The following is a 21249-nucleotide window of genomic DNA, read 5'->3' as shown; positions in this document are numbered from 1 at the left end:
CAGTAGGGCAGAAGTAGTGGAAGCAATAAAGAAGATCAAGTTGTGAAAGGCCCCAGGAATTGATGGAGTGTGTGGTGAAATGCTGAGGTATGGGGGTGAGATTGTTGTGGAGTGGATATGGAAGTTGTGTAGATTGGCTTGGGAAGAGAGAAGGGTTCCACGGGACTGGAAATCAGGTATAATTGTTCTATTATACAAAGGAAAGGGGGAGAGAGAAGTATGTGGTAACCATAGGGGTATTTGCCTTCTTAGTGTGACTGGTAAAATATATAGCAGAATACTCATTGATAGGGTTATGCATATGACAGAGGAGCTAGTTGGAGAAGAACAAGGGGGATTTAGGAAGGGAAAAGGGTGTGTAGATCAGATGTTTGTTCTAAGATGTTTAGTGGAGAAGTATCTAGAGAAGGGAAAGAAAGTGTATGCTGCCTTCATGGACTTGGAGAAAGCTTATGACAGAATAGATAGGCAAGGTATGTGGAAGGTATTAAGAATATATGGAGTGGAGGAGAAATTGTTGAGTGCAGTGAAGAGTATGTACGAAGGAGCTAGGGCTACGGTGCGAGTGGATGGCGAGCTGAGTGAGTTCTTTGATCTCAATGTGGGACTGAAACAGGGTTGTGTGATGTCTTCATGGCTGTTTAATATATACATGGATGGGGTTGTAAAGGAGGTGCAAGGTAGGGCAGTGGATGTGGGGGTGGCTCTGATGAATGAGGGTGAGATTTGGAAGATTCCGGTGTTGCTGTTTGCTGATGATACAGTATTGTTGAGTGAAGATGAATGGGAGTTGCAAGGTTTGGTGAATGAATTTGGGGCAGTGTGTAGGAGGAGGAAGCTGAAAGTTAATGTAAATAAAAATAAAGTTATGGTGTTTGAGAGGAATGAAGTCACAGAATGTACAGTGAGGTTGGATGGTGAGGATATGGAGACTGTGAGTGCATTCAAGTACTTGGGTAGTGTGATGAGTAGGGATGGAACTTTGGGGGATGAAGTGTGTGAAAGGGTACAGCAGGGAAGGAAGGTTGTTGGTTCACTGAAAGCAGTGATGAGGAATAGGGAGGTGAGTATGGAAGTTAAGAAGTCACTGCATGATAGTATTGTGATCCTTACCCTGACGTATGGAAGCGAGGCATGGACCCTGCAAGAGGAGAACAAGTCAAGAGTGAGAGCAATGGAAATGAGTTACTTGAGAGGAGCATGTGGAGTGACATGGAGGGACAGGTTGATGAATGAAGAAGTGAAGGAATGTTGTGGGGTGGATGTGGATGTGGTTGAGAAGATTAGGAGAAATACACTGAGGTGGTTTGGACATATGGAGAGAATGGAGAATGAAAGACTGACTAAGAGGGTGTCTGTAGGTGAGGTGGAGGGAGGAAGGGGTAGACCAAGGATGAGGTGGAGGGATGGAGTTGAGAGGTATATGAGGGAGGGGGGGGTGAGTTGGGGGGAGGGTAGTCAAATGGTGGGTGACAGAGCGACTTGGAGGCGTTTTGTCTGCGGCCACCCTTTGCGGGATTAGGGCATCGGGCTATAGATAGATATTATGATACAAAATCAGAAGAACTTTTTTTGCAATGAGTAGACTGTAGCACCAGTCGAGCAGGGCAGTACTCCCAAGGTGGGTGGAAAGCTGATGACTGGGAGAGCTGGAGCTCCCGTTTCATCAGCCCTCGGGGTTAGTTCCTGACCATCCCCCTTTGCTGAACTTTTCCAGTGTTTCAGTAACACAGAGAGTAGACCAGCATGCTCTCTAATACAAGTTTCTCTAACTGTCTACACCAAACTACATGCACAGTACGCACTACACTTTCTTTTCTAAATTAAAACAAAAATGGCGCATTTAGACCTTGCCTCGGAGTCCCCGGGGTAGAAGGGGGACCACAAATGCCCCCACCGTCTGCCCCTCTCCCGGTGACGACTCTATGAGTTGCCTGGAACCACTGTCTGACTCACTTTTTCTTCGTTTCTGCAACATTTGAGTCCTTTCCTCTAACTTTCTCTCTGTTGAACATCAACTCTCCTCTTCTTAACCTCACCTTCTCTTTCTAACCGAGACTCAGCTGTCTGAAGCAACTCACAGCAAACCCTTTTCTGTATCCTGCTACTTTCTCTATACTCATTTCAAAGCCAAAGGTGGCTGTTGTGTATATGTATGCAATGACTTATCTTGCTCTCGTGTTCCTGAACTCGATTCTTCTGAATTCTCTACTCTTTGGCTTCGGCTTTCCTGTCATTCTCTGACTAAATATATCTGTGCTGTTTACTTATCCCCCAATTCTACTGACTATCAAAAATTCTTCGACTATCTTACTTCTACGATGGAACACATTCTATCCATTTCTCCTTTCTCTGAAGTCTCCATTCTAGGAGATTTCAATGTTCACCACCACCTTTGGCTCTCCTCTCCTTTCGCTGATCCACCTGGTGAACAAGCCTACATCTTGTCTATCCTTAATGACCTAGAGCTGCTTGTACAGCACCCTACCCATATCCCTGACCACCTTGGAGAGAGCTCCAACATACATGACCTCTTCCTTACAACTAATCCTTCTGCTTACACTGTTAATTTTTTCTCTCCGTTGGGCTCCGCCGATCACAACCTCATTACCTTAACCTGTCCTATCGCTCCGGTACAGCCTGTGGACCCTCCAAAGAAACGGCGACTGTGGCACTTTGGAGCTGCAGATTGGGAGGCCCTCAGGCAGTACTTCTTTGATTTTCCCTGGAATGATTATTGCTTCCATGGCCGGGAGCCATCAGGGTGTGCCTTGCGCATTACAGAGGTTATTCTCTCAGGCATGGATGCATACATTCCTTTCTCATATCCTTTGACTAATGCAAGAAAGCCTTGGTTTAATCACGCTTGTTCTAATGCTGTCCACAACAAGGAGAGGGCCTATAAAAGGTACCAGCACCAACCCACCCCTGAATCACATCTTTTTTATGTTTCTGCCCGGAATCATGCTAAGTCTGTTCTTTGCTCTGCTAAAAATAATTTCATCCGCACTAAATGCTCTCAACTCTCCCACTCAAATTCTTCCTGTTCCTTTGGGCACCTTCCAAAAACCTTTCTAACAACTTTACCTCATCATCCTTCCCTCCTCTTTTCTATTCTGATGGCTCTGTAGCTATTTCTTCTACTGATAAAGCAGATCTCTTCACTCAGACCTTCTCTTTCAATTCCACCTTAGACGATTCCGGTGCTGTTCCTCCATCACTTCCCCCCTCTGACTTCCTCAAGGCTGACATTATAATTTCTTCAGCTGATGTATTTTCTGCCATCACTGGTCTCAGTACTAACAAGGCATATGGGCCTGATGGAGTCCCTCCTGTTGTCCTCAAGAACTGTGCTTCTGTGCTTACACCCTGCCTAGGTAAACACTTTCGCCTTTGTCTTTCAACTTGTACCTTTCCTTCTTGCTGGAAGTTTGCTCTCATTCAGCCTGTCGCAAAGAAGGGTGACCATTCCCAACCCTCTAAGTATCATCCAACTGCTTTAACATCCTGTGTCTCAAAAGTTTTTGAGTCTATTCTTAACAGAAAAATTTTAAAGCATCTTTCCCATCACAACCTTCTTTCTGATCGTCAGTATAGGTTCCGTCAGGGACGCTCAACTGGCGATCTTCTCACCTACCATTCAGACTCTTGGGCATCCTCCTTTTGGGACTTTGGCGAAAGCTTTGCCATTGCACTTGACATCTCAAAGGCTTTCGATCGAGTCTGACACAAATCTTAATTTCCAAACTGCCCTGTTATGTTTCTATCCTTCCATCTGTGCCTTCATCTACAGCTTCCTTTCTGGTTGTACTATAGCTGCTGTAGTAGATGGCCATTGTTTTTCTCTTAGATCTATTAATAGTGGTGTTCCTCAGGGCTCTGTCCTATCACCAACTCTCTTCTATTTATTCATCAATGCTCTTCTAAGCTGTACATCTAACCCTATCCACTCGTATGCTGATGATTCCACCCTTCACCTTTCCATTCGGTTCCTGCAACGTCCATCCCAGCAGTTACTTCAACAAACAAGGGATGAGGCTATGGCACTCCTAATGTCTGACCTGGCTTGTATCTCTGACTGGGATAAAAATAATCTTATTGTTTTTAATGCATCTAAGACTCAGCTTTTACACCTATCAACCCAACAGAAACTTCCACAGGAGTACCCATTAAAAGTTACTAATATCCAGCTCAATCCAGCATCATCCTTGAACATGCTTGGGGTTTCATTCACTCAGGATTTATCTTGGAAAGATCATATTACATCTGTGGTAAAATCTGCTTCCAAGAGATTAGGTGTGCTAAGCAGACTCATACCTTCTTTACCCCTGCACAGTTGTTGACTTTATACACGGGATTTATTCGTCCCTGTATGGAGTACAACTCTCATGCGTGGGGAGGCTCCCCACATACAGCTCTTCTCAATAGGGTGGAGTCAAAGGCATTTCATCTCATTAACTCTGCTCCTCTTACTGGCTCCCTTCAACCTCTGTCTCATCGTCGCACTGTTGCCTCCTTATCTCTTTTCTATCACTACTTCCATGGTCACTGCTCCTCTGACCTGTCTGCTTGCATTCCTCCACCTCTACGACGGGTGCATAGCATCCATCTAGCAAATAAACTCTCATCCTTTTTCTGTCCAACTCTCTAAGGCAAGAGTTAACCGTTACTTCATTTATGCAACAGACCTACTCTGGAACTGTCTCCCTCTGTCTGTATTTCCTACTTCCTATGATCTCCAGTCTTTCAAACGCAGTGTGTCCAGGCATCTTGAAATGAACAGATCTTGAATTTGGCTCTCTTTTATATTGTTTTTGTTTTTTTTCTTAGAGGGAACTGTTTTGTGGGCTCGTAGCCTTTGGGTTTCTTCCTCGCATTAAAAAAAAAAAAAAAAAAAAAAAAAAAAAAAAAAAAACTTTTGAATGGTAGGTTGCCAGGGTACAATAATGACAACCTCAGAGTTGTGTGCTACAACTATAGTACAGTACTTCTATACTTGTTCACCTATGGCTGCTTCCAGGCTGCATAATCTCCAGCATTCTGGTCAAACCTCCCAGCTCAGACCTTCATCTCATTTTTTACCCTTGATCTGCCATCAGACACTGTCCTTCTATGTCCAGGCCTGTACAGTGCTTCATCTTGTAACTGTCCCACATTGCATGACAATATGAACCCATAAATTATGGCTTAGAGATAATCTGTAATGCCCTGTCATGAATATGGAAAAATATTTCTCAAAACTGTTTTTGGCCACACTGGCTCATAAAGAATGTGGTTTAGTTTATATGTATCAATTTACAGGGTTATTATGTGCAACTGTTTAGCAAATAGTGTCCTAATATTACAAAATTTTCAGGAAAAAAGTATAATATAAAATCTATATACCATAGAGTATATAAAAGGGCCCAAACCAAGGGCCAGAGACCCCCAGACCCATATATATTCTGAATCAGGGTGACCCATGGATGGTTTTAGGGAGGGTTAACATTCAGATCTGGGTCATCTGAGGTCACTGGTACAGTGTTCGCCTTTTCGGCCCAGGCAACGCTGGGTACCCCTGGAGCCCAATTTTTGGAATGGAGACTCACAAGACCCCCAATTTGGACACAGGTTATGTGAGGTTGACCTCTGAGGTCATTTGAGATCACTGGTTACAGGTCATTTGAGGTCACATGTAATACATACTCGAACAAAAGCAACACAATTTTTGGCATGGGGACTCACATGACCTCCAGTTCAGACACAGGCTATGTCAAGTTGACCTCTGAGGTCATTTGAGGTGACTGGTAATAGTAAGCAAGTGTGCAGAAATACTGTGCATTAGTCTGCAAAAGCTGAAATAGAAAGTTTCTTGCCCTCTTATAATCCCTCTTCAGTAGCATAACATGTACATGGTCTTTCTGGAGTAGAAAGAAAGCTTGAACTACAACAAATAGAATCAGAGTGTTCGCCTTTTTGGCCTGGGCAACGCCAGGTACCCCGGCTAATGTGTGTGTGTGTCTGTATTTACCTATTTGTAGTATACAGGAATTGAGCAATGCTCATGTTGTCCTGTCTCCATATCCACATTTATCAAGTCTACCTTTACACACATGAATGTTTTTCTCGTGCACCACCATTTCGTCTAAGTCGTTCCAAATACTTATGTATTTACCTAATATACCTAATTGTGATATACACAGACTGTGCTATGCTCGTGGGTTTCCGTCGCTGTTTCTCAATAAGTCAAATTTAGCTTTAAACTCGTTTAAGTTTTTAGACTGGACGATCTCATTGTCCAGGCTATTCCATAAGTCTATACTTCTGTAAGGAAAGCTATATTTCTTGATATCCTTCAAGCAGCTTGACTTTTTCAATTTCATTCCATGTCCTCTTGTTGCTCTCTTATCCCATACAAACAGATCTTCTTTATCAATTTTATCTACTCCCACCATGGTCCTGAACACTGCAATCATGTCTCCCCTCTTTCTCCTTTCCTCTAAGGAAGGCTAATCCAGCTTTTCCAACCTCTCTCTGTATGACAGGTCTGCCAGACTGGGGACCATCTTGGTTGCTGTTCTTTGTATTCTCTCAATCTTGTTTATATCTTTTTGTGTGGAGACCACACTACCGCTGCATATTCTAACCTGGGGCGGATCATGGCCACTATCAATTTTTTCATCATCTCCTCATCCATATAAGGAAATGCTACTCTTATGTTAGTCAAGAGTTTATAAGTCTCTCCAACTATCTTGTTAATGTGCTTTTCTGGTGACAAACTGTCTTGGACCAGCACTCCCAAATCTTTCTCTTCTCTCATTTTTGTGATTAATTCATTACCCAACAAATAATTCAGTGATGGCCTCCTGGTACTTCTACCCATTTCCAATATTTTACATTTCTTTACATTAAATTTCATTTCCCACGTTCGGCTCCAATCATGTATCCTATCCAGATCCTCCTGCAGCATTTTACAATCCTCCTCAACCTCTACCTTCCTCAAGATCTTTACATCATCAGCAAACAGACTTGGATAACTGTTCACTCCATCCACCATATCATTTACGTAAATCAAGAACATTACTGGTGCCAACACCGAGCCTTGAGGGACTCCACTTGTTACTTCCCTCCATCCAGACATCCTATCCTTTATTACTGTCCTCATTTGTCTGTCTCTCAAAAAGTCTCTCATCCATTCCAGAAGTTTCACCTTCAGTCCTCCTATATATTCTAGTTTCCATATTAGTCTCTTATGAGGTACCTTGTCAAAGGCCTTCTCTAAGTCTAAGTATACACAATCCACCCAACCATCTCTCTCCTGTACCACGTCAATCGCTCTTGAGTAAAAGCCCAACAGGTTAGAAACACATGACCTTCCACTTCTGAATCCAAACTGACATTCAGTCAAAATATTCATCTCTTCTAGATATTTTATCCATCTGTCTTTCAAGATTCTCTCGCACAATTTTGTGACCATGCTGGTTAGAGACACTGGTCTATAATTCAGGGGTTCTTCCCTGTTTCCTCCCTTATAAATTGGTACCACATTTGCCCTCTTCCATTCTTGTGGCACTTTCCCCTCTTCCAGAGAACACACGATTAAACTGTGAATTTTATCCGCCAGTTGTTCTCTGCATTCCTTCAGTACCCAATTAGAAATTCTATTCCATCAGGTCCTGGGGCTTTCCTTACATCTTGAGTTTCCAGTAATTTATACACTTCCTGTACCTCCACTTTTATATCTTTTATCACTGGTACATTTCTAATCATTCCCTCCCCTTCCACAAACTCTTTTTTCATTAGTGAAAACCGATTTTTTTTTTTTTTTTTTTTTTTTTTTTTTAATGTGTCCGACTCTGGGCATAGGCTTCACAGCCTGCTATCAAGGCCCAGCAGTTCTCCTACATACCATACACCTCTACATGTCACCACTTCGGCGCTAACACCCACCGTCCATATTGAATACATGCTAGGGCTGTCTCATACAGGACTGGTGTATTGGTATTAGCAGGGGTATTTTTACAACATGACGGCGGGTCTTCTGGTAGATCAGTAAAGCTTGATTTAATGAAATTCAAATCCTTAAACTGTTCCCTGCCACAGCGGGGATTTGAACCTGGGTCCATTAGAACGGCAGGCCACCTCTCTACTGATTGAGCTTGCATTGCTGCATCTTTATAGACCTCTCCTTTTACTTTCAGTTTGGTGATTCCTTCCTTTTGTTTCAGTTTGCCATTAACAAATCTATAAAACAGTTTGGGTTCATCCTTGCATTTGTCTATTATACCTTTTTCAAAACTCCTTTCTTCTTCTCTAAGTATTCTTGTGTATTTATTTCTAATTCTTTTATATTCTTCCTTTGTTCTGTTGTTACCTCTCTTTCTCCAATTGTTCCACGCCTTATCTCTCTCTTTTTTTGCTATCATACACCTTCTATTAAACCACTCCTTTTTCCTGTTTTCTTTCCCTCTTACTCTTGGTGTGTGTGTGTGTGTGTGTGTGTGTGTGTATAGATAGATAGATAGATATAATATTCGTTTTCGTTTTTGAACGCTGCAACATGCTTGCGTGCGTCAGCCTTGGTCACTTAATGGCAGCTCTCCATGCTGCATGATCTATTCCAGCCTCCCTATTCAGTCCCTTAACCTTGAGGTCGCACTTAATGACCTCGTCCCATGTCTTTCTCGGTCTACCCTTCAAAACCCCACCCCCAATATTAACACTTCTCACCTTCTGCACCCAATTATCATCTCCCATCCTCTCCACATGCCCAAACCATCTCAATCTACCTCTCCTCATCACAACACCAATACACTCCAGTCCCATCCTGCCTCTCAACTCTTCCATCATAAACCCAGCCCCCCCAGACCTTGCACACAGGGATGCACTGCACATCCACCTAATCATTGTCATTTCTGTGCATCCCTCCACTATCTGATGTACAGAGCCAAAGGCATGTCCGGAAAGTGGGTCCATCCGGATAGTAGGCCCCTGCCTCCTGGATTGGTACTTATTGACCCTAACCCAGCCTAACTCAGAAAACCACCTACATAACTCTCTAGCAGACATGCATAGCACCTATTTAAGACCCTATTCACACAGGCAAGGGACAGAAAGTATGAAATAAATGAAATGGAACCAGAGAATGAGGAATTAGAAGTATGGAAAATTTTTAGCAGTGTACACGGTACTTGCAACACGTCCATGGCCGTTTGTTACAAAGGTTAACCCACCTCCTCTAAGGTTCTGGCAGTGGTGAAAATTGCTCTTGAAGCATGTACAGTAATCCAAATCCAATGTTGTGATGCACTTAATCCTTTGCACTATGAGTTATAATTGTTTAACACTTCACATATTGTTCTTGATTGCACCACGCCAGTTAGCACTCTGAATTCTAATTTCTTAACACTGCACAACACTGTAAATTCCCATGTGGTCTAGTGGTGAAGTATTGCAATTTATTCACTGTTTATTCACAAAAAAACAAGCATGTGCAGCATCTACTGAATGAGTGTCTAGTCAGGACGGTAGTTAGGTGGTAACTGAGGAGGGATGGGGGAAGCATGCAGCGAGTGAAAACACAGCTGTTCGGCACTGCGTGCCAATTTCAAAGTGTGATTGAAAAAAATGTTGGATTTTTAATTATTTATTTATTTATTGTTTTTTAAGTTTTTTGGCCATTTTGAGGTTCCAAAGGCCCGGGCCCAAAATGTCCGGTAAATGGGGAGTCTGGATAGTGGGCGTCTGGATAGTACAGGGATTACTATACTGTATACAGTATATATGAAAAAACGAAAGGAAATGAAAGTAAAAACAAAGAAAGATGACATAGTACGAGCAGAATTAAATAAGCTTATCAACAAAAGACAAAGAGATGAAAAAAGAAAGAGAAACATGGATCAGATCAAAGAAACCATCAAAAATGGAAAAAGTCTAAAACAGGTCCGAAGTAAAATGGCACTAGGAAAACAACAAATGATATCACTGAAAGAAAAAAACGGTGAAATCATTAAACGCAGAGATAAGATGGTGACAACAGTTGAAAAATTTTACAAAGAACTGTAAGCATCAAAGACAGCAGTACCAATAGCTAACTTTTTGGTTGACACAAGTGATATACCAGAGGTAACACCAGACAAAGTAAATATTTGTCTTAAAATATGAAAAGAGGGAAGGCTCCAGGACAATATGGAATAGTAACAGATTTACTGTTGGACGCAGGAGCAGAAGTACAAAATAAGCTTGCTCACTTATTTACCCACTGTATAAAACAGAAGAAAATTCCCAAAACATGGTGTAATGCAATAGTTATTTTACTCTACAAAAAAGGTGACTCAAAAGATCTTAGTAACTATTGACCCATTAGCTTATTATCAGTCATTTACAAATTCTTCATTGTGGTAGGTGGGAGGCCTCACCATCCACTCAATCGATGTAGTGCTGCTCTCGGGTGTCTGCCCTTTCCTCTCCTCCATCCCTCTTTCCTTCCATCCTCTTCTGTCTTCCTTTCGTTCATTCTTTCCTTGTCCTTCTGCCTATGGGCAACTTTACACTCCCTCTTCTGTCTTTCTTTCCTTCATTCTTTTCTCTTCCTTCTGCCTGTGGGTGACTCTACACTGAGTGACAAGCCAAATAGTTTCCTGTACACCAGGAAACCATTTACTATGCTGGGTGGTAACCATATAATCAAATTTTGGCACCTGGTGGTTTAGTGGGTAATTATTACACTCCAATTGGATTGGGCCAGTGAAGGTTTATATCCAAGGGATGGTTGGGCTTGATTGCTCATGTAATGCCACTCAGGGATGAGTGAGGCTGGTCACTCTCATCTTAAATGTCAGGACCAACTGCCTAGCCCCGGGCTCCTACGCTCCTCATGAGGCAATGTAGGATTGGATGATAGATAGATAGAAAGATACAAACTCTTCACTAAAGTCCTTACAAACAGAATAACAACTTTGGAGCAAAACCATTCTCGTGAACACGCAGGATTCCGAAGCGGGTATTTGACCACTGATCATCTACATACAATGAATCAACTAATTGAGAAAACAACAGACTATAAGAAACCACTGTGCTTAGGTTTTGTTGATTATGAAAAGGCTTTTGATTCAGTGGAGCGCATAGCAATTATAAATTCATTGTGAGAACAAGGAGTGAATGAGAACATTGTAAAACTGCTCGAAAACACATACAAAGAGGGAACTGCTACGGTTAAATTACATAAGGACTCGGAAAAAATTAGGACTGAGAAGGGCATGCGTCCGGGAGATACAATTTCACCAAAATTATTTACAGCATGCCTAGAAAGTATTTTCAGAAAACAAGACTGGGAAAACAAAGGAGTGAACACAGATGGAGAAAAGTTAAACCATTTAAGATTTGCAGATGACACTGTCCTAATCTCAGAAACAGTGGAGGCATTGCAAGAAATGTTAAATGACCTGAACACAGAAAGTCTGAAAGTAGGACTGAAGATGAACCAAAGTAAAACTAAAGTAAGGTATAATCCACAAACACCAAAGAGCGTCATCAGAATAAGCAAATTCTTGAAGAAGTTGAGGAGTACAACTACTTGGGACAAATACTAAAATTAATGAGAGATCATGATAGCAAAATAAAAAGACGCATTACAATTGGATAGAAAGCTTTTGGTAAACATAGAGACATTATGAAAAGTAGCTTGCCAGTTTGTATGAAACGAAAAGTATATAACAAATGTATAATTCCAGCTATGACATAAAGTTGTAAGACCTGGAAACTGACAAAATCAATGGAAAATAAATTAATCCGTTCTCAGAGAGCAATGGAAAGGTCAATGTTGGGAATATCTTTGAGAGACAGGAAAAGATCAACTTGGGTGAGAGAGCAGACTAAAGTCAAAGATATTATAGAAGTTATAAAAGAACAGAAATGGAGGTGGGGAGGCCATATAGCAAGAATAAGGGATAACCGATGGAGCAAGAGGCTGACTGACTGGACACCAAGAGATTGTAAGCATAGCAGAAGAAGGCCAGACAGGAAATGATGAGATGAGATAGAGAACTTTGCAGGGAAACATGGCAGTATACTGTATATATATATAAGTATACACACACACACACACACACACACACACACATACATAATGTATATATACTGTACCTGTCATCATCATCATCGTTTTTGTTTTCGTTTTTGAAGGCTCCAACATGCTTGCATGAGTCAGCCTTGGTCACCTAATGGCGGCCCTCCATGCTGCTCGATCTCTGGCAGCTTCCCTATTCAGTCCCGTAACCTTGAGGTCACATTCAAAGACCTCGTCCCAGGTCTTTTTCAGTCTACCTGTCACTACCCTACCCCCAACATTAACACTTCTCACTCTCTGCGCCCAGTTATCATCCCCCATCCTCTCAACATTAACTGCTGAAAGACGGAAGAACACTGCCAAAATTAGGAGGGGTACTGTATATTATAGGTACGATATTTGTGGATTACTGATATTTATGCATTGTTTTCTTAATGTCTAGCACTACCCTGGATATTCCCATGTGTGTTTTGACGTCTAAATACAGCAGAAAGATCAGAAAACACTGCCAAAATTAGGAGGGGTACTGTACGTATAAGTTGGGTATAAGTAGCAGGTTGGGTATTGGCAGGGTATGGGTACACGAGAGAATATTGCTCCGTATCTGGATTTTGCCCATGTCTGGACTGCCATTGGCTCTATTACATTCGGTAATCGAGGGATTACTGTATACCACAGTGATAATGACAATGATAATGCCAACGATGATAACAAAAATGATGATAATAACAATAACAAAGACCTTAAACCACCACCTCGACACACCTGATCTGAAAGTACACAGGCAGGTTCCAGTGGTGTATGAATGCCTTGTACTGCTCCATGTCCCTGAACGCCTCCACCCGAGCCTGTGTCCCAAGCAGCTTCTCAAATGAATCCAGGAACTCTAGAGTTTCTAGGTACCGCTGTGGACGAGGGTAGGGTAATGAGGCATGGGGAGCAGAGAGGAGAGAAAGGAACAGCTACAAGAGGAAAAGACGTGGGAAAAAGAGCTGGAAGAGAGAAGAGGAGAATCAAGTGAGAGAGGAGGAAATTGAGAAGGAGAAAGGAAGAGTACAAAAACAAGAGGAGAAAGAGCTGGAAAAAAGAAGAGAACACGAAAAGAAGGTGGTAATGAGAGGAAGAGTTGAAATGTGGGGAAAAGCGAGACTGGAATTGTGGAAGAAATGGATGAAAGAGAAGAATAATGGAAGATAATGAAGAGTAAGGGGGAGGTGGGAAACAGAGGGAAAGTGAGAGAGAGAGAGAGAGAGAGAGAGAGAGAGAGAGAGAGGTGGGGGGAGGATTGTGAAGGAAGAAGAGGTCAAAAGAAGGCGTGGAGGACAGCGTGAGAGGTGGAAGAATGCAGAATAAATTTACAGTACTATTTTGTAGGAAAATTTTTTTTGGAACACTAGATTTGTCTAAATTTTGCTCATGTTACTGCCGGAATATAAGGATTAAGATCAAACCCCTTGTAGTGACTGGGTCAAGATTATCACATCCTCTCACCTGGTGGAATGTTGCTGGGTTGCCTGGGTTGAAGATATGTTGAGTGTTGGTCTCCAATGCCATCACAATCTCTGGCCAGGCAGCCTCCTCCAGGAAACTGTATCCTTTCACTGTGTCGCACCTAATGGCAGTAGAAAGATGGTAGGTGTTTACAAAATTATGGCAGGCAACAGGGCGCCTACAGAGGGTGCAAGATAAGTCTGTTAGGGGTACGAGAATGCTGTCCTCAAATGTGGTTCATTTTGGGGGAGTATAGAATAAAATGAGGTTGGGATGGTTGGGGTTTATTGCTCACGTAATGCCACTCAGGGATGAGTGAGGCTGGTCACTCTCATCTTAAATGCCAGGACCAACTTTCCTAGCCCCGGGCTCCTACGCTCCTCATGGGGCAATGTAGGATTAGATGATGGATGGTTGGATTAATCTTTTATAACCACAGCAGTGCAGCAGACCATAATGATGAATTTTCTGTTCTGAGAGCTCATTTTAATATAATGGACAATACTGTATTCGTTATATATCTGTTGCCAGATGCCTTAATCTCGTAAGGGGTGGCCACAAACAAATCGCCTCCATGTCACCCTGTCCCCTGCCATTTTACTGCCCTCCCCCCAGCTCACACACCCCTCTCTGATACACCTCTCCACTCCACTTCTCCATCTCATCCTCAGTCTCCCCCTCCCTCCACCTCACTCACATAGATTCTTCTTATAGTCTCTCACTCTCCGTCCTCTCCACATGGTCAAACCACCTCAAGGTATTTCTTGTAATGCTTTCTGTCACATCCACATCCACACCATAATGCTCCTTTACTTCCTCATTTGTCAATTTATCTTTCCATTAACTCCACATGCTCCTCTCAATTAACTCATTTTCACTGCTCTCACTCTTGACTTGTGTTATTCCAACAAGGTCCTAGCTTCACTTCCATACATTAGGGGTGGTATCACAATACTGTACTGTACTGTACTGTACTATCATGCAGTGATATTTTTACTTCCATGCTCACTTCCCCAAAGAACCAGCAACCTTTCTTCTATGTTATACACTTTCATGCACTTCATCCTCCAAACTTACATCCTTACTCACCACACTGCCCAAGTACAGCACTTAAATGCAATCGCATTTTCCATTTCCACATCATCCAGATTCACTGAACATTCAGTGACTTCATTTCTCTCAAAGACCATAACTTTACTCTTCCCTATATTCATCTTTAGATTCTGATTCTTACAAACTCTCCCAAACTCATTTGCCAAGCCTTGCAGTTCCCATTTGTCTTCACTTAAGCAATGACAAATTGGAGAAAGAAACACCGATGTGGGACTTAGTGTGTTTTGATGTTTCGCCTCATGGATTCCTCAGAATTGGTGTGTACAGGACAAAGAAGTAGAAGGAAATTTTCTCTTCCATCAGTCATTGAAGAGAATTACACAAGCTATAGATGTGTTCAATAAAGAAATTCTTCACAAAACACCAACTCCATTTCAACATGATTGGCTTGATATGTACTGATGGGGCACCAGCCATGCTGGGCAACCATCCAGGGTTCACTATATTAATCCATCCATCCATCATCCAATCCTGTGTTGCCCCATGAGGAGCTTTGAAGCCCTGGGCTAGGCATGTTGGTGCTGACATTTAAGATGAGAGTGACCAGCCTCATTCATTCCTGATTGGCATTATGTGAGCAATAAGTGAATAAACCCCGACCACCCCTTGAATATAAACCTATACAAGAAGAAATTCCAGACATGAAGACCACCCACTGTTTTTTTCACCAGCAAATGCTTGCAGCAAGATCATTGCCTCCAAACCTGAGGGATTTTGGATGTTTATGTGAAAATTGTCAACATGATTTGTGATTGTGCTTTCAGCCAACTGTTTTAGTTGTTTTGTGAGGAAATAGGTCATGAATACACTGTGCTTTTGTAGCACACAGAGGTGAGGCAGCTGTTGTGTGGTTGTGTGCTATCTTAAGTGTTTGAATTGCAAGATGAACTTCAGCAGTTTCTCCATGGACAGGGACAATACCTGGCTGAATATTCTGATGCCCTTGAGTCTGTTCAAATGCCTGCATATTTGCCTGATTTATTCACATGAGCTCAATTGCATTCTGCAAGGAAGGGGACTCACTACTGCAACTGCATGTGAGAAGCTGGGTGCATTTGAAAACTTGCTTAATTGATTAGATGTGTAGGAGAGGGAAATTTAGTAAATTTTCCATCTCTTGAAGGAATGGTCATGGCAGATGCTTCCTTGGAACCTGGCATTCTTTCAAATACTGCTGACCATCTGCAGATACTGCAAACTTCAATTGCTGGCTGCTTTTCATGTGGAGCTGCAAGTCTATGATAACTGGATCAGGCACCTTTCTGGATAAATTTGCAAGACACTGATCATGATAGTGACATCAAAGGTCACCCCACTGATTGGAGAAGCAACTGTGCAATCCAAAGTTTACTGAGAGCCATCTGGAGCAGTTTTGGGCTTCTCAGCTGGAAACATATCCTGTACAAGCAAGAAAGGCTCTCATTGTGCAGGTGCCATTTGCGACCACTTATCTTTGTGCAAGTGGATTCTTATGCCTGCTTCATATAAAAACTATGTGCAGAAAGCAGTTGGATGGTCAGCACATCATGCGAATCAATGTCAATGCCATAACAGAAAATAAAAAAAGCAACATAATAACTGATTTTGCAGGGCAAGCATTATCTCATGAATAAATAAATGAATGAATCATTGTCTGTAATGAACCATTTAGTTCTCAATTATGCACAGTTATAAAGAAAAATTAAAAACCAGGATGGGTCTGTTAGTGGATACCCATGAAAAGAGTACTGTTCTTTCAGGAAACTGGAGGAGGAGTGCTTGGGGATGCAAACAAGAAAAAATGGTTAAGACCCACTGCTATAGTGCTAAAGATGCACAGACAACCCTAATCTGGCTCTAGTTGTTGAAAAAGTATGATAATATGTTTCCTATTCTTAAATGCCAAATCTTTATTCCTGGCAGTGATACCCCTCCAATCTTTTGTTTTGGCAGGGTGATGTGGTGGCTACAACTCCTTGAATTTGTGTTGCAAGTAATATGCCTTATACCTTTTGTAAGAATAGGAAGAAGACTGCACCCCAAGTTAAGCATTCTTTCTCCTGTGATTCACTGCCCCAAAGGTAATCTGAAAACTTAGCTCCTGATCTTTCCCCACAATCCGAGATTGAGAAACAAGGTTTGGATGTCGATGATGATGATGATTATATGACAGTAAAGTTTACCCTTTACTTCCCCCCCCCCCCATGCATGCCCCAAGTAAAGGAAAGATTAAGAGCAAACGTATGAATCAACAGACGGTAGCAGTTAATGTGTTAGAAAAGACTGTAAGTACAGTACATGTACACATGTACAGATATCAGTGAGGATTTCATTGAGTGTTGAGTGTTGATGGAGGAAACTGACCCCGAGCCTGTGGTGACGGCGAGGAGTGGTTGACAGATGGTGTTGATGGCTGCCAGTGTGTTGGTGTACATGCCAGGCAGGCCTCGGGGGTCACAACGCAGCCCAGAGTCACTGATTACCTGACATTAAAACTGTTAACATCACTGTACTTCTTTGCTAAAATGCCATATCTTCTTATTTGAAAAGATAATATAATATACTACCCGGTGCACAAATAGCATAAAGGTAACAATTAAAATAGTGTATTGTCATCTTAATACACAACTATAGTAGGACTCGTCCACGTTTGCGGCTATGGTGTGGCCCGCACCTGTGTACAGTGTTGCCACGTTTTCTATACCGTTATCTCTCTCTCTCTCTCTCTCTCCTGGCGGGAGATGTGAGCCACCCTGAGTACTTTTGATTCTTTTATAAGTTGTTTATAATTGTGCTTTCATTTGTTATTTTGGTTTTGTTATATTTAGTGATATTTATCATTTTTTGTATACGGCGACAGATGACCCGTTATTGCAGTACCATGATTGATATTCATTCATTCATTCTCTTTCCCCTTCCTCCATCTCTCTCTCCACACCACCCCTGAGGTCAAGGCCACCGACTGGGTGTGGAAGTGTTGCCCCTCGCGAGTGAATAATGTTTTTTTTTTTTTTTTTTTTTTTTACTTCAGTATTGGCATATGCTTACTAGTTTGTCCTACATATTAGCTTATGATTATAAATGTGATTATTCCTCGCCCTTAAAATTACGGTAAAAGCCAGTATATGTGAGCATTTTTCCCTAGCAACACCTGTACAAGCTATGCTTGGGTCTATGGAGGTACGTACTGTACTCTACCTTAGGCCAGACATGGGTGTGTCAGTGCTGCCACTCACAAGAATTATATGAATTATTTCTTTTACTTTGGATATTGGCATATTTCTTCTTTTTTCAGGCTCATTCTCTTATATCCATAACTGTAATATTATTACCCACCCTAAAACTACGCTAAAAAACATTAAAAGTGACTACAATTTCTTTTAGCAACACAGTACAATATGTATGCTATGTTTCTGTGTTACTGTATAAATATTTTAGGCATAATAAGATTACTGTTGATTCATCCATCAAAATACACAAGTGTAAGTTTTATTCATCTGAACTTATCGTATTTGTGTTGCCTTGTACATAAATAGCTTCCGTTTCACATTGCAAGTTGGGGAAACGTGGCACTATTGTACACAGGTGCGGGCCACACCACAGCCGCAAACGTGCGTGAGTCCTACTATAGCTGCATACTAAAAAAATGATAATTATTCAGCAAGTTACATCCATGCCTACTTACTGCACAAATCAGTAAATAAAATATTCCTGCCCTTTCTGCGAATTCTTTATAAGCATTGGGATGGAAAAAAGTTAAAATGAAATATTATTGGCCATTAAAAGGAGTGAAGACCAGATCACCTCAGTTAACTCCTTTCTGATGAGTTGCCTGACAAGGGTGTGGGCATGAGCAGGACTGCCTAGGCTACCATATGTGCGCAATGTCCGTCGCAGCAGATCTAGGTCCTTGTTCAAAACACCCTCCCTCAGTCCTCGCTCCAGCCCCCGCTCCACATACTGACACACTTCTGCCACACGCTGGGTTGAAAAATTAGTTTCTGAGAAATCCAAGCAAAAAATTTAAATCTAAAACTACTGTAGTTATTTATCTTTGAACCTGCATCAACATTACTAAATGCTGTTCATGCTTTACAAATTGCTGTCTCCATATCATCCACTGACTTTGTATACTAATTACTGGTACAGTAGAGTATTACCAAAAAACAATACAAAAATGTGCATTGCTTATAGCTTATAAACTATACTAAGTAAAACTTTTATCTATTTATCTATCTATCGCCAGATGTCTTACTCCCATTAGGGGTGGCCTCAAACAAATCGCCTCCCTGTCACCCTGTCTCCCGAAATTTCACTGCCCTGGTCCCAGCTCATATCTCCCTTTCTCATATATACCTCTCCACTCCATCCCTCCACATCCTTGGCCTTCTCGTCCCTCTTCCCCCACTCCACCTCACTCACATACACTCTCCTCGTTAGTCTCTCGCTCTCCATCCTCTCATGACCAAACCACATCAGTGTGTTTCTCCCAATGCTTTCAATTACATCCACATCCACACCACAATGCTCCTTCACTTCCTCATTTGTCAATCTGTCTCTCCATGCTGTAACTCCACATGTTCCTCTCAAATAACTCATTACATTGCTCTCATTCTTGATTTGTGTCCTTCCAACAGGGTCCAAACTTCACTTCTCTAAGTTAGAGTTGGTATCACAATACTATCATGCAGCAACTTTTTTACATCCATGCTCACTTCCCTGTTTCTTATCAATGCTTTCAAAAAAAATAGTAACCTTTCTTCCTTGTTGTACCCCTTCAAGCACTGCACCCTCCAAACTTTCATCCTTGCTCATCACACTATCTAAGTACTTAAATGTACTCACATTTTCCATTTCCTCATCACCCAACCTCAGTGAACATCCATTGACTTCATTTCTCTCGAAGACCATGACTTTACTCTTCCCTACATTTACCTCTAGATTCCGTTTCTTACATACTCTCCCAAACTCATTCACCAAGCCTTGCAGCTCCACTTCATCTTCACTTAACAATACAGTATCACCTACAACTAACAGTAAAGGAAGTTTCCAAACATTGCCCTCTCTCATTAAAGCCGCTCCAACATCCACTGCCCTACCTTGTATTTCTTTTCTAACCCCATCCGTATACAGACTGAACAACCATGGAGACATGACACATCCCTGTTTCAATCCAACATTCAAATAGAAATATTCGCTCAATACACCATCCACACGCACTGCAACCTTAGGCCCCTCATACACACTCTTCACGGCATTAAACAACTTCCCATTTTCCATATATTCGTAATGTTTTCCACATTCTTTGTCTATCCACCCTCTCATATGCTTTTTCCAAAACAGTGGCAGTTTGCCACAAGGGCGTGGGAAGTAATTCCATCTTATGCGGTGTGTGTGATAAGTGGGTGCATAAGAGATGTAGTGGTATCAGAGGTAGACTGCGAGATAATGCTGATTTTATGTGTACGGCGTGCCGGGGTGAGCAGGTGGAGATCGTCAGACGTGAAAGGATTGAACTTGCTGGTGAATCTCTTGAGTGTGTGGAAGAGTTTTGTTATTTGGGAGACATGTGTGCTGGAGGTGGGGCTGGAGCTAGCTCTGTGGCTAGGGTGAGAAGTGGTTGGAAGAAGTTTAGGGAGCTCTTGCCTCTCCTAACATTGAGAGGGCTCTCCCTACGTGCTAAGGGGTCTTTGTATGCAGCATGTGTTAGGAGTGTAATGCTGTATGGCAGTGAGACCTGGGCAGTGAAGGAGGAAGACATTCGCCGGCTCAGACGTACAGAAATGACAATGATTAGGTGGATGTGCAGTGCGTCCCTGTGTCCAAGGCCTGGAGGGGCTGGGTTTACAATGGAAGAGTTGAGAGGTAGGATGGGACTGGAGTGTATTGGTGTTGTGATGAGGAGAGGTAGATTGAGGTGGTTTGGACATGTGGAGAGGATGGGGGATGATAATTGGGTGAGGAAGGTGAGAAGTGTTAAGATTGGGGGTGGGGCTATGAGGGGTAGACCGAGAAAGACATGGGACGAGGTCATTAAGTGTGACCTTAGGGTTAAGGGACTGAACAGGGAGGTTGCAATGGATCGTGCAGCGTGGAGAGCCGCCATTAGGTGACCAAGGCCGACACATGCAAGCATGTTGGAGCCTTTAAAAACGAAACGAAAACGAAACGAAGGCCACATACAACTTTTTTCCCTTCTCTTGAAACTTTTCCACTAAAGACCTAAGAATGAATGTCTGATCTATGCAACCTCTTCCCTTCCTAAAACCTCCCTGATCTTCACCAGCTAATTCCTCTGTTATTTCCCTAGCTCTGTCAACAAGTATCCTACCATACACTTTTCCTATTACACTAAGAAGACAAATGCCCTTATGTTTACCACACACTTCTTTTTCCCTTTTTCCTTTGTACAGGGGAACAATTATACCTGACTTTCAATCCTCCAGGACTCTACTTTCCTCCCAGACCAATCTGCACATCTTTCATATCCATTCTACTACTGTCTCTCCCCCATGCTTCAGCATTTCACCATACACTCCATCAATTCCTGGGGCTTTCCCTATTACAACTTTCTTCATTGCTTCCATCACTTCCATCCTACTGATTTCTTCCTCTCTTTT

The 21249-nt window shown here is 42.1% G+C and overlaps 1 protein-coding gene across 2 annotated transcripts in view; it reads right to left on the bottom strand.

Annotated features, from left to right (window-relative positions):
• The window catches only part of Cog2 (conserved oligomeric Golgi complex subunit 2), a 78607-nt gene that overhangs the window by 20926 nt on the left and 36432 nt on the right, over positions 1-21249 (bottom strand). For both annotated transcript variants that reach the window (XM_080275649.1, XM_080276207.1), the window contains exons 5-8: positions 18434-18610; positions 16994-17112; positions 13538-13658; positions 12812-12951 (exon numbers count right to left, since the gene is read on the bottom strand). In XM_080275649.1, the coding sequence (XP_080131775.1) occupies positions 12812-12951; positions 13538-13658; positions 16994-17112; positions 18434-18610 (557 nt within the window). The remainder of the gene's footprint in view (positions 1-12811; positions 12952-13537; positions 13659-16993; positions 17113-18433; positions 18611-21249) is intronic.

Source organism: Coenobita brevimanus, chromosome 1 (assembly GCF_032717465.1).
Source record: "Coenobita brevimanus isolate Jiangsu-jjx chromosome 1, ASM3271746v2, whole genome shotgun sequence".
NCBI classification, from domain to species: domain Eukaryota; kingdom Metazoa; phylum Arthropoda; class Malacostraca; order Decapoda; family Coenobitidae; genus Coenobita; species Coenobita brevimanus.
This window is presented reverse-complemented; position numbering and strand designations above follow the sequence as displayed.